The following is a 13,388-nucleotide window of genomic DNA, read 5'->3' as shown; positions in this document are numbered from 1 at the left end:
AGATTTTATTGATATATACATATTTGGTGTATTAAATATATTTTTTAAGTCATTTGATACAGCGGCATCTAATCTCCTCCATTTCATTTGAAGAGGTTTCGAATTTAATTCTCAAGTTGTTTTCAACAAAAAAAAAAGAAAAAAAGACCAACAGTTGCTGAATAGTTTTTTTTTTTTTTACAGTAGTTGTTGAATAGTTAAGAAAGAAGACAAAATAGCTTTTTTTTTTACAACGGAACAATTTTCTAAGATAAAAAGAAAACATGATTTTATTCAGAATTGGATAGAAACCTCAATTATAGAATACAAGCAGGATGATAAAGTGGAAGAGTGCTTTGAGTGTGTTGTGCGATGTCATATGCCACTAAAGTTCAAGGAAAAATTTTATAGGACAACAATAAGTCCAACAATGCTTTATGGCACAGATTGTTGGAAGATCAAAAATCAACACGTGCAAAAAATGAGTGTAGCAGAGATGAAAATGCTTGTTGAAGGTGTGTGCACACAAGAAAAGATAAGATTAAGAACGAGGATATTTGAGGTAAAGTAAGAGTGATCGCAATTGAAAATAAAATGAGAGAAAATTGGTTAAAGTGGTTTGGACATGTGCACTGAAGACCTATAAATGTTCCGACTAGAAGATGCGACTATGAGACGAAAGTTTATGGCAAAAACGATAGTTGAAGGGATAGAAAGATTTTGAAAGAGACTTTAAAAAAAGATAAGAAGTACTTGAAACTGATGGAAGACTTGGCGTAAAATCGAGCGCAGTGACGTTATAGAATTCATAGAGCCAATCCACTTAATGAGATAATTAAAGTTTGATTGTTGTTGTTGTTGAACTTATTCTAAATTTATTTTCTTTTGGAATTTTTTTTAGGGTGCAGACTGGTCGGTGATAATGCACTTGGCATTTCAGAGCATTGGCATAGTTTATGGGGACATTGGTACATCACCTCTCTATGTGTATGCGAGCACCTTCACCAAAGGCATCAACCATAGCGATGACATTTTGGGTGTTCTTTCTTTGATCTTTTACACACTCACCTTAATCCCTCTGATTAAGTACGTTTTAATCGTCTTACGGGCCAACGATAACGGCGATGGTAAGATTCCATACATCTCCTAGATCTGTATAATTACAAACAAAATATTATCACTTATTAAATCCTTCATATTTAATTATGTTCTCAACTTTTCATAGAAAATAAATAAATATAAAAAGCATCATTTAGCTTTCGGTGTCTCATCAGCTTGAGAGATTTTTCAATGTTATCGGAACACAGAATGGTACACCACATGTCATTATACAAGTAAAGGGACACTTAAAAAATAAAATTTATCTCCACTTATATAATGACATGTGGTGCACCACCACGTGTTCTGGACAAATTACAAAATTTCTCCATCAGCATATACTTTAGACTCATACGTTGTTAGTTTGAAATTTTTGATTGCTTATTATAATTAAACTGTCAAAAAGAAAGAAGAATTCCCTTATATATAATTGAGTCCCCATTAATCTATTGTTAATTGCAGTTTTTCTTCCACTTCAAAAGTCCTAATTATGTCATTTTAATGCGACCAAAAGCCCCAACCTTTGATGTTTCGCTGTGTCATTTTCTGACACGTAAAAAGACCAAAAGAAAAAAAAGATACCAAGTTTGAATTTAATACAAGTTTGAGGTACGAACCTGGGAGGAACTTGTCAAGTGGAGTCTAACAAAAATTTTAATTTTTAATACGCATAATGATAGGTTTTTCTAAATTGCCAATTCAATCATAGTCTTTTTTATTAGAAAAAAAAAATTATAGTATATTTTTAAAACACATAATGTTTTTTTTTTTTTTTTTTTTGCAGGAGGGACGTTCGCACTATACTCTTTGCTGTGTCGATATGCCAAGGTTGGTTTGACTCCGAGTCAACAAGCAGAGGATCGTGATGTTTCAAATTTTCAGCTTGAGTTGCCTACCAAAAGTGTAAAGAGGGCATCTAGGCTTAAGTCATCATTGGAGAACAGCCCATTTGCCAAAATCTTTCTACTATTCGCCACCATGCTTGGTACTTCCATGGTCATTGGTGATGGTGTCCTCACTCCTTGCATCTCAGGTTTGTCAAATCTTTAATTAAGAAGAAAAAAAAGTACCTATCTATATATCTCCTCATTTGACATAGTGGCGTGATGAAAGGTGAATATATTTCTGATTATATAGAATTTTTTTAACTATGTCTCGGTTCGAAAATCTAATGAAGTTAAATTCTTTCTATATCGAATAGTTTCACTACTTATTATATTGAAACTTTTTAAAAAACAAACGATATAATCTACACTAAAGGGAATGAGATATTGAGACTTTTAATATAAAACTTATTAAACAAATGATTAAGTCATAAACAATATCGATTCTGAAACTGTCTCTAAAGTTTAACTAGAATCTCTCAACTTGCATGCTCATTAGTGTAACTTACTAACGGGACAAGTACATGGTCGACTCTCAGATTTTAGGGTCTTTTGCAAAAGGTAGTAAATGGGCGCTTGTACAAAACTCTTGCTACACATCTAATTTATTTGTCTATAGTTGTATTAATAAGGAATCTACATAGAGTATTATTACTTGAGTTATAACTCAAATAAAAAAAGGAAAAAATCATGAAATAATAAATAAAAATAAATTTTAGGGCAAAACCGGCAGAACCAAACTCTAAAATAAAAGTGGTTCCTCTCCGTATGGAGTCCATGTTATCTTATTCACAAGCATAAGTTAAAATAAAAAGAAGAACCTAGAAAATTTCCCAAAAATGAAGTCGAAAAAGTTGAGTAATTTTGCAATATAAGACAAAATCAAAGTTGCGTCTCCTACTCTCACATGATTATGTGCTTAATATCTTTTGACTTGAATATTAAAATTGTTTTTGTTCCAATGTGATGGCAGTTCTATCGGCTGTTGGAGGAATCAAAGAAGCCACATCTGCAATGACACAAGGTATTGATCCAAATATTATTTGTGTGTGGTATATAAAACGGAATGAGGATCCTCTTCGGATTCTTAGATCCTTTAATCGTATTTGTTTATTGTATATTGCATGGCTAGAAATCATTTTAAATTTTATTATTTAAAATTGAACACAAACCGTACTTAACGAAAATTGGCTCACGATATATGATGAACTGACAAAATTAAAGGATCCTTGGATCCTCACAAAGACGATCCGGAGATGATCCTCATTCTATAAAACGGATAGTGAAAAGATAATTTGAGTAATTTAAATTTAAATGTTTTTGGTTAAATAGTTTGAATTTAATCTGTGTGCACAGGTCGGGTTGTTTTGATATCAGTAGTCATCTTGATTGCCCTATTCATGGTTCAAAGATTTGGAACTGATAAAGTAGGCTACAGTTTTGCACCAATTATTTGCATTTGGTTTACCATGATTGGTGGAATTGGCGTCTACAACTTCATCAAGTTTGATCCGACGGTGGTCAAGGCTCTAAATCCACAATACATAATAGATTACTTCAGGAGGAACAAAAAAGACGCTTGGATTTCTCTTGGTGGCATTGTCTTAGCCATAACAGGTTTACAATTAATTTCATGCAAAGTAACATAAAAATTTAATTTCTAAATAAGACAATATAAAGGATTTGGAAAGAGTTTAAAAATTCAATGGTATTCATTCAAGATTTTAAATGAATTTATAAAAGTTCAACGTTATTCAATTAGCATTTTTAAAGACGTTCTACAAGTTCATACTTCATATAGATTAAATCCTGGTGTAATCAAGATTTTGAAAGAATTTTATAGAAGTATCATGATTTGATTTTAAAGAATTTTCAGATTTTAAGAGAATTCACATGTTATCTGCATAAGCCCACTAAAACTCCATGAATTTATAATTCTTTTAAAATTCTATAGAATTCCTATCTACACCCCTGAACTATTTAGTAGTTAAATGTTAATTTCTTTCAAAAATAGATAATACATAACGTATCTTTACCATACAAATTTTATAATCAGAACTATTTAATGTCTCAATCTTCAATTGCAGGAACTGAAGCTTTATTTGCTGACGTGGGACACTTCACAGTACGATCCATTCAAATAAGTATGTGCACAGTTACTTATCCAGCTCTCATATTGGCATACTCTGGACAAGCCTCTTTTCTTCGCAAGCACCATCTTCTTGTTGCAGATACCTTCTTCAAGTCGATACCAAGTAAGTATATATCTTTACTAATTAATAAAACACTCATTGTCAACCAAAACTCTATAAAATTACCAGTTTAACCTTTTACGAGCTAAGTATCAAATATGTATACCTCAACATTAACAACCATATATAATAACTAACTTAGGTGGTTGCATAATTTTTTAATTGTGTACTAATTGTGCTGAATGCATGCAGAGCCTTTGTATTGGCCTATGTTTGTAGTGGCTGTAATGGCAGCGATCATAGCTAGTCAAGCTATGATTTCAGGGACTTTCTCTATAATCCAACAATCACTATCATTAGGGTGTTTCCCTCGTGTGAAAATCGTGCACACATCAACCAAGTATGCCGGACAAGTTTATATTCCGGAAGTGAACTACCTTCTCATGTTAGCTTGTGTTGGAGTCACTTTAGGGTTTCGAAGCACTGCAAAGATCGGCAATGCATATGGTAATGTTCTCTTTACAAACTTAATTATATCATCAAACAAATGCTTATGTTGCCAAAATCTGAGTCACCGTCTCACATTAAAAAATAGTCGAATTAATGCATGATCCACATTCAGTTTGACAGGAAAATATTTATGTGCACATTAAACTAATAATGAATGACTTTGTCTAATTGTCATACGTATATATATGTACAGGTATAGCAGTGGTGTTTGTAATGACGCTTACATCATCCTTCCTAGTGCTAATCATGATCATGATATGGAAGACCAACATATTCCTCGTCATCTCATATGTTCTTGTTATTGGAAGTGTAGAGCTTCTGTATCTAAGTTCAGTGCTCTACAAATTTGACCAGGGCGGATATCTTCCCCTCGCCTTTGCTACATTGTTGATGTTTGTAATGTTTGTGTGGAATGATGTGCATCGAAGAAAGTACTATTACGAGCTTGAACACAAAATTTCTCCCGAACAACTCAAGGAAATTGCTGTTGATGCAAACTTTTCTCGTATGCCTGGCCTCGCCTTGTTCTATTCGGAACTTGTTCAAGGCATCCCGCCAATCTTCAATCATTACGCTGCGAATGTGCCTGCATTGCACTCCGTCCTTGTTTTTGTCTCAATCAAATCGTTGCCTATAAGCAAGGTTCCATTGGAAGAGCGCTTTCTTTTTCGGAGAGTAGAGCCTAAGGATATGAATGTGTTCCGATGCGTTGCTAGGTATGGGTACACCGATGTTCGCAATGAGAACGAACCCTTTGAAGGATTGTTGGTGGAGAAGTTGAAAGAGTTCATAAAGGATAGTTTTTGGATATCTCAAACAAATAATATGCACAGTAGTGCTAATGGGGATACCACGTTTGAGATCGAGGAAGAATTCGAAGACAGTGCTTTGGCGAACGGTGGAGAGAATGGAAAGGAGGATTTGAAGCAGCAAGTTGATGATCATGATAAGCAACAAGATTTGTTGGACAGAGAGATTGAGGCAATAGACAAAGCATGGAGGCGGGGAGTTGTTCATTTGATTGGGGAAAATGAAGTGACGGCTGCCAAAGGAGCTGGTATAGCAAAAAGAATTTCGATCGATTACGCTTACAATTTCTTGAAGAGAAATTTGAGGCAGAGTGACAAAGTGTTTGATATTCCTCACAAGCGGCTGTTGAAAGTGGGCATGACTTATGAACTTTAGAGCAAAAGAAAGTGGATACAAATTTTAGTACATGCTTGAGACAAGCTATTTAAGGTGATTAATTACTAGCTAGCTAGCTACATCAAATAGATAAATAAATCAAGAATTCTGGATTTAGGTTTGAGTTTTTACAAATTAAAAATGTTATCAGGTGACTGAGAGCTCTTCCGGCCACGAGATAGAGTGCAATTGTAATAGATACATACGCTTATATGCAATGCTCCATTGCTAATGTATTATGACATTTGTTTCGTAAAGTAGCAATTGGTTGTTCATGCTGTGAATTTTGTGTACAAGTTTTTCTTCCTTCTTTTCATGGTCTACCCTCTTACATGTTCTTTTTCTATAGTGCAATATATTACTGATTGTAGTAGAATCCCGATGATTGTTCAAATAATATTATTAATCTATGTGTTATATTATTGATAGAGAACATGTATATTTACACTTTATATTATTTATATACACCTAAACACATGGATGGACTTAGTAATGGAGGATTTAAAAAGAAAATATAACGTGGTGGCTCATGAATTGAGAAAATATGGACTTAGCAATGGAGGATTTAATACATGGAGGAGGAACCACTTTGATTATTTCCATTCCTTGAAATTGATTTGGAGAATGATAATTGATTGTAATTACGGAGCAAGCTGGTTAAGTGCTTGTTTTCCCTCTTTCTTGGAGGTTTTTTAATGAGGCTCCTCTTGCTCCCCAAACTCTTTGTACTCTGTTTTATCAATAAAAAAAACTCAGTTCTATCAACAACAACAAAAGTTAATGTTTGACTTCACCACAGAATTTCTTAGTTAAGGATTGTAGCATTACCTTACAACGAAAACACAACTTTAGAACATAACACACATAAAGTAATTCATGGTAATAAAGTAAAAATTACCCTTCTCTAAACCACTGTCGATTTGAACACAACAAAAGTTAACTGGGATTTTTATTCAACATTTTATGAGTACTTATTTCCATAGTCATTGACTACGATTTAATATCTTATTTCCATAGTCATTGATAAACTACGATTTAATATCTAATCACTGATTAAATGGTAAATAAAAAAGTTGCAAAAATCCCAATCGTAGTACGTACGTTCTCCAAAAGTTGATACAAAAGAAAATGCACAACGTGCCAACTCTATACCACGTGTTGAGTTGGGGACTCCACTAAGTGTCACATGGAGAACTCATGAATCACATGCCTCTCTGTCAGATTTATGGGTCTGGCCCGTTTGAGAGGAGATTCCGTGAAGTAACACTTTTCTTTTCTTTCTATTTAATCTAAATTAGCTATTTCAAGGAAATTTTCCTTCTGGGTTTCCTCTTTTCAACTAACGAGTCACTTATAGTGTAAAAAGAAGTTAGGTCTTTTAATTATTTATATTAGTAGAACAAATTGACACTTATGATAATAAATAATGAATAGGCAATTTCTTTAATTTATATTGATGACTAATGGTGTGTAACCCATAGTTTATATGTCATCTCCAAAGCCAAGAGAGTCGGGGGATTTTTTTTTTTTAAATACATTTCATATTACTACATTAATGATGGGATAGTAGGCTAAACCATACAATTAGTTAGTTATACAAATTTAGTTCAAATTCGTCTTTGACGATAATTGAACCTAAGACTATGAAAATGAATACCATCAGACTGTAAAACTAAATGATAGTTGGGAAAAAAAAGTTAAAAGTATGGAAGGCTCACAAAACCAATAAAGCGATTTCCATGAGAAAGAAAATTTTATTTTTGTTTATGTTATATTGAAATATTTCTATATTTTTCTCGGGCTTTATGACCCTTGTCAACAAAAAAAAAAAGAAGAAAACAAATTTCAAACATTGGACGTAGTATACTTCATTCTACTGATTCTCACCACTAAACTCTCTAGTTGCTTATGAGTAAGAAAGTTTAATTGGTACTACTTGTAAGCTTAATTAGAGCTGCACACTTGTTTTGCACATGCATGAGGGATTGAGATCATAAGAGTTTAGGATTGACAGTACTTGTAGGTTATTAAGGAATGTGTTAAAATATAGCCTAAGAAGTCCCGGTGCAAATGGTATTATCCATATTGATATGGATGCTTTGGTTATTAGTGATAAGGGTTATCAAACTTGATGACTATGATAGGGATTACATGATAGGAAGTATCCTTAATTATCAAGGACTATTGTTTACATTATAAATAAAGAGTCCCTACTCTCGCACAACACACGCAGACAAACTGATCAAGCCCCATTGATTGACACTGCATACAAACCATGTTGGGAGAAGAAGAACCCTAGTTTTCTGCAGCAATGGCTTCGCAAGGTTAGTGGTTAAAATGATGTGTTGAGCCGCTCAGTTCCGCTATATTTGCTCTTAACTATTCTCACTCTCGATCCTTCATCCGTTAATAAAGTAAAATTGATAGGGTTTGATTAAACAAGTAAGTCACAAATTCATTAAGTTTTTTAGTAAAGCACAAATTAATTAAGTAGGTACATCATTGAACAAACAACTTTGTGTCATGCCTCAAGTTTCCATCCATTGTGTTGCTTGTCTCAGATCTTGTATCATATCGATCATATTTTCTTTTGGAGTAACCAAGAAAACATGAAGAAAAACCCTAGAAACCCAAATAATTAATTCAGCCTCGCACTTCTCTCTTAGTTTGTCTCCATTTGCCAAGAAATCCTCACAAAAACTTCCTAACAACTTGACATATTGGAGCTTAGTCATCCTCACTTGTGGGAAGATGATCCAAGCCCCATTTGAATATGTAAAACCTTTCGGCATGATCGAGACTTAATGGGGCTACTAAATTTACTGTGGTCCCCGGTGAAAAATTATGCCCTACGGTTATCAAAGAAAACCCTAGCTACCCATTGACTAACATAATTAGCCTAATGATCTCCAGAAGGGAAGGCTGATGTGGGTGTCACTATACTTGGTAAGTTAACTGTCTAAAGCAGCATGCAGTAGTATCTATACTTGGTAAGTTAATTATATGACAAGAAGAGAGAGAGAGAGATTTAACAGTTAAGAGTCCAAGATGTCTAGTGCTCAAGACATGTAAAACCAGACTGCAGTATAAGTACTAAAGAGTTGCACGAATAGTATTTGATTTGATTAAGCTTAATTATGCATTCAATTTCTCATGTACATTTTAGTCACGTCAGTATTATGTGATCAAAACATGGTTTAATTAGCATCAGACAATGGAAAAAGACTTCGCACAATTGATTTCTTGTTAGCAAATTTCATTTTTACAAGGAAAAACCCTACATGGCATATATGTACACAAACATATAAAAATTTAACCCAGAGAGAGTTTCTTTTTTAATAATATATTGATGAAATGAGATTACGACTTAGGTAAAACTACGATGCTTCAAGCTATAGGAGAGATTAAGTGAGCCGTATTGCACATCAGGATATAATTCTCAGTTCGACTTGCATCTTACCGTTCGAGAGTAAAATTAACAACAAAGCATCAAAGTTTGTTTTGACGAATTCCAAAATTTGGCCGGACAAAGCACCTTCAGAGAGATTCTTTTAATCATTATTTTCCTATATATTTTCAAAGGAAGCCAAAAGGCAAGGAGATTGTTGTAATCTTAACGATCAGAGAGTACTCAAATGCAATCAGTTCTCAAGAGATAATGCATAGATATGATCTCCAAGTCTTTTACAAGATTCTAATATCAGTCAGATAACAAACCTACAAACAAATTGTTTTCCCCAGAGTTAAGATAGATCCACGTATAAAACCCTAAGCCTATCCAATTTCTCCAGTAATTGATCATATCGATCAGATGCAACTCGATCACACCAGAATAAATGTGGTCGGAACATGACTTAGTTAGCATCAAAATTGAAACGAGATTATGCACAATTGGTGTTTGTGAGTAGATTCCATAATTAAAGGGCAAAGAACCTAATGGTAGCTTGCACTAAGAAAAATCTGATGCTTAACTAATCAGATGCATATATGGTTGGTGTTTCCTCTTTTTGTTGTGAGTTAGCACAAATGTGATGTTAGGGTTTCCATCGCCCTTAATATGACATAAATTAGGGGAAAAGTATATCCAGATCCCATCACTAACCCTCCGCTTGAATTTAGGTTGAGGACAAAATTGAAAGGGAAGATTAGCAAGATAACCTGTTTACAACAAGTTACTGATCGCGATTTAGAAAACTAAGCTAACTAGGAACGCAGTTCAACATGTATATCTCATACAATCACCTGCAGTAAACTTCATATTTGAATTAAAAGACAAAAAAAGTCAATGGATTAACTCCAATCTCATAATTCTTAAGCTAATTACAGTCAACCAAAGAAGGATCCCCAGGACTTAATTATGAGAGCACACATGAAAACAAAAACCAAAACCAAAAACCTAACTCCCCACTTAATTATATATAGTCATGTACCTTCAACACATGCAATTTAATTAAGATCTAGTAGTACTAACTATTTGAAAGGTATATTAATTACCTCGCTAAATTCATATGATCAGTACTCAAAATTGCCGGGAGAGAGCGAGCTATTTCCCCTTTCCATCATGTTGTACTTCGATGGAGGATTAGAGGTATTTGCTGCTGCTGTAGGAAATCTTGTCCTTGGTGGCAGTTTGTTCTTCATTACTATTAGCCTTACCTTGGTTAGCAGCCTTCTCTCCTTCCAATTCTCTGTACCTATGCAAGTACCTCTTCAGTGGCTCAGCGTAATCATCGAATCCAAGGGTTGCCAGAGCCCAGCAAATGTCATCCCCATTCACCGTCTTGCGCTTCTCTTTGTGGCACTTGTCAGATGCTTCTCCAGTCACGAAACTTATGAACTCAGAAACACATTCTTGCATGGTTTCTTTGGCTTCTTTCGAGATTTTCGCATTCGGGGGCAAATTCTGCTTCATGATTCGCCCAACATTAGCAATTGGAAGCAACCGATCTGGCTCCTTGATGACCCCCTCTTGATGATGAAGATGGTGGTGATAATCACTAGAGACACTACCACCACCTGTGAAATTGTACTTAAACCCTTCTCTATCCGATGAATTATTGTTTCCTATATTATCAACCATCTCTATGTTATGAAATTTTGATCCTCTCAAACACAGACACGTCGCGACCTAGCTCTTCTCTCACTTGCTAATTACTTAATTAAGCTGCTTTATATAGAACCTTAGATGTCCATACATGCATACTTATGTACATATGCACCATATCATATGATATGATGACGTGGCATGCCTGACAAATACTGGTCAGCACAACGGGCAATTCTCTATGTTGGTATAATTGGCTTCTTAATTGTTTATTCTCTCTCTCTCTCTCTCTCCCTTTCAAGTAGAAATGTTTATTTGTACTAAGAACACTTGTTATATGATATTAGTTCTCGTGTTATAATATAAGCGATATAGTTGATATATATCATAATTTTATAGTAAATTTTTTATCAAACTTTTAGAGTACATTAACAATAATAAAAATATATATACGTGTCATCATTTAAGTAAAATAATAACACTAAGTGATTGTGTTCCGGTGCATCAAAAATCTCTCCTTGGATTACTGTGTGTAGAGGTTTTTTTTTTTTTTTGTGGAAGCTAAGTACTCCTACGTAAAAGCTTTGGAAAGGAGAAAGACTCAAACATATAACTATGGAGAAAATTGTCCCCCCTGGTCTTTCGACTATCTGTTTTGATTAAAGCTCAATAAGATTAATAACTAATTAATCTCAAATAATGAACTGAATTTGAATTTGTGGACAAAAGGCATGCACGTGTACTTGTTGCACTGCAGGTTCAAACCAATTAAAACCTAAAAGGAATGTATTGAGACTGAATCACACATTGATAAAATGAAAAACCTTACATGAACTTACAAGTAAATTAGATTGGTCTCCAGATTGCCAATTCGTTTTATGTTTGAACTTCAACTTTCTTCACAATATCAGAGCAACGGCCACAAGTGCTCAACGTTACATAATTTGCGTTGTTCACATGTTAGGCTTGAAAATTCGCTACACATAAGGAAATGTGTTGAGAATGAATCTCGCATTGATGAGAGGTTGGACTTTACATGAATTTATGAATAAGTTGAGCTATTTCTCATATTACTAATTAGTTTTATGATCGAATTATATATTATAAACCCTAGTGTTTGATTACCTACTGCTAAATCTAAGGTTCTTACATGAGATTAAGTCACTCTAACAACAGCATAGTACTCTAATCAACTTTTCAAGGTGACAGCCAGGTCCAGGAATCCTGGATTGATTTGCGAAATGCAATGATGAATCGTTTGCCAAATAGGAGCACTGTTATTGTTAGGTTATGTAGGGATTGGCACGTGGCAGTTTGATCTAGCTAGGGTTTAGGGTGGATACAATTTCACTTGGTGCAAATTAATTCACATGTCCTAATCTTGATTATTATGCTTAATGATGAAATCTCCCCACTCCCACCCTTGTGAAATGACATATATAATTTATTCGCAAAGGTTCAATTAGCTAATTAGATTTTCATTTTATAACTAAGTTTCTTTTAAGTATGCAACTAAGCGATAAGTATAGATGCTTATACGTCACAAAAACCAAAGACTCGTTTAGAAAGAACAAAAAAGGAGACAACTTAAAAGAGAGTTGTGAAGTTTATTCGACGCTACAGTTATTTGCAATGAAATTTGATTCGTTTTGTTAAATTATAATAAACATTAAATAATAATATTGAGCAAGTTGTCTGTAATCATATGAATTTAATTTCTTTCTAGCATATATGTATTAGTGTTTTTAAATGATCCTCAACAAATCATCAGGAAGAAACATGTATGACACCAGTACTCATATGAATATGTTGAAGATCAACATCAAGTTATAATGCTCAATTAATTAAATTTAAGTAGCCTATGAATGGAAAAACATGTGCAGTCAAGGACAACACAAACCCGTTGATCTATGCAGGAAAATTTTATATTGGTTTGGTTGTTATGTAGTCTAATAAAAGTCATAGGCATTTATACTCTTAATCTATGCAGTCACACTTCTTAAAGGGGATTACAGTAATAAATTTATAGATGAGCTGATGCCTGTCTGAAGATGAAAACAATAAACTTGCCAAATTGGGCATTTTATACATATATTAGAGCCAGACATAAAGAAGGTTCAGACATAAAAAAACTAAGAAATGACATTTATCTGTGAAAGGGTTTATATATATCGTGCAAGTCTTAGCTTCCAATGTACCCTACAAATTAATATGGACTAGGATTCTCTCGCCTCATTTTTTCATCCCCTTCCATCCTCTCCTCTCACATTCTCTTATTTTGTCTTTCTCTTGTTATAAAAAATTAATATAAGATGTTGACGTGACTTAATCGTAACCGTTCAAATACGAGGGAAGGGAATGGGAGGGGAAAAAAGAGACGAGAGAATCCTACTCCAATTAATATTGTTAATTTATCTGTAATATGTGGGAATTGTAGCTCAACTCTTTATAAAGGTTGGTTCACTTGTATTTTTATTAAAGTTTAGTTCATTTCAA

The 13,388-nt window shown here is 33.9% G+C and overlaps 2 protein-coding genes across 10 annotated transcripts in view; one reads left to right on the top strand and one right to left on the bottom strand.

Annotated features, from left to right (window-relative positions):
* LOC126590109 (potassium transporter 5-like) overlaps positions 1-6,084 on the top strand; it is a 69,349-nt gene extending 63,265 nt beyond the window's left edge. For 3 of the 8 annotated variants that reach the window (XM_050255629.1, XM_050255632.1, XM_050255628.1), the window contains 6 exons: positions 1,862-2,110; positions 2,935-2,985; positions 3,318-3,578; positions 4,049-4,216; positions 4,406-4,660; positions 4,857-6,084. In XM_050255629.1, coding sequence (XP_050111586.1) covers positions 1,862-2,110; positions 2,935-2,985; positions 3,318-3,578; positions 4,049-4,216; positions 4,406-4,660; positions 4,857-5,848 — 1,976 coding nt within the window. In that variant the 3' untranslated portion in view covers positions 5,849-6,084. Of the gene's footprint in view, positions 1-880; positions 1,107-1,861; positions 2,111-2,934; positions 2,986-3,317; positions 3,579-4,048; positions 4,217-4,405; positions 4,661-4,856 lie in introns of all 8 variants that reach the window. The other 5 variants (XM_050255631.1, XM_050255633.1, XM_050255625.1 and 2 more) reach the window with 5 other exon arrangements.
* A 149-nt stretch (positions 6,085-6,233) lies between these two features.
* On the bottom strand, positions 6,234-11,006 carry LOC126590115 (nuclear transcription factor Y subunit B-4-like). 2 transcript variants are annotated; one of them, XM_050255639.1, is made up of 2 exons: positions 10,343-11,006; positions 6,234-6,578 (listed from the first exon to the last, which is right to left on the bottom strand). In XM_050255639.1, the coding sequence occupies exon 1, from the start codon at positions 10,926-10,928 to the stop codon at positions 10,431-10,433; it is 498 nt and encodes a 165-aa protein (XP_050111596.1). In that variant the 5' UTR covers positions 10,929-11,006; the 3' UTR covers positions 6,234-6,578; positions 10,343-10,430. The 2 variants fall into 2 exon arrangements, with proteins under 2 accessions (XP_050111596.1, XP_050111597.1); XM_050255640.1 differs by lacking the exon at positions 6,234-6,578 and adding an exon at positions 7,920-10,006.
* Between the last annotated feature and the right edge of the window lie 2,382 nt (positions 11,007-13,388).

This window comes from Malus sylvestris, chromosome 11 (genome assembly GCF_916048215.2).
Source record: "Malus sylvestris chromosome 11, drMalSylv7.2, whole genome shotgun sequence".
Classification (NCBI taxonomy): Eukaryota; Viridiplantae; Streptophyta; class Magnoliopsida; order Rosales; family Rosaceae; genus Malus; species Malus sylvestris.
The sequence above is the reverse complement of the archived record's forward strand: the minus strand, read 5'-3'. Positions and strand labels throughout refer to the sequence as shown.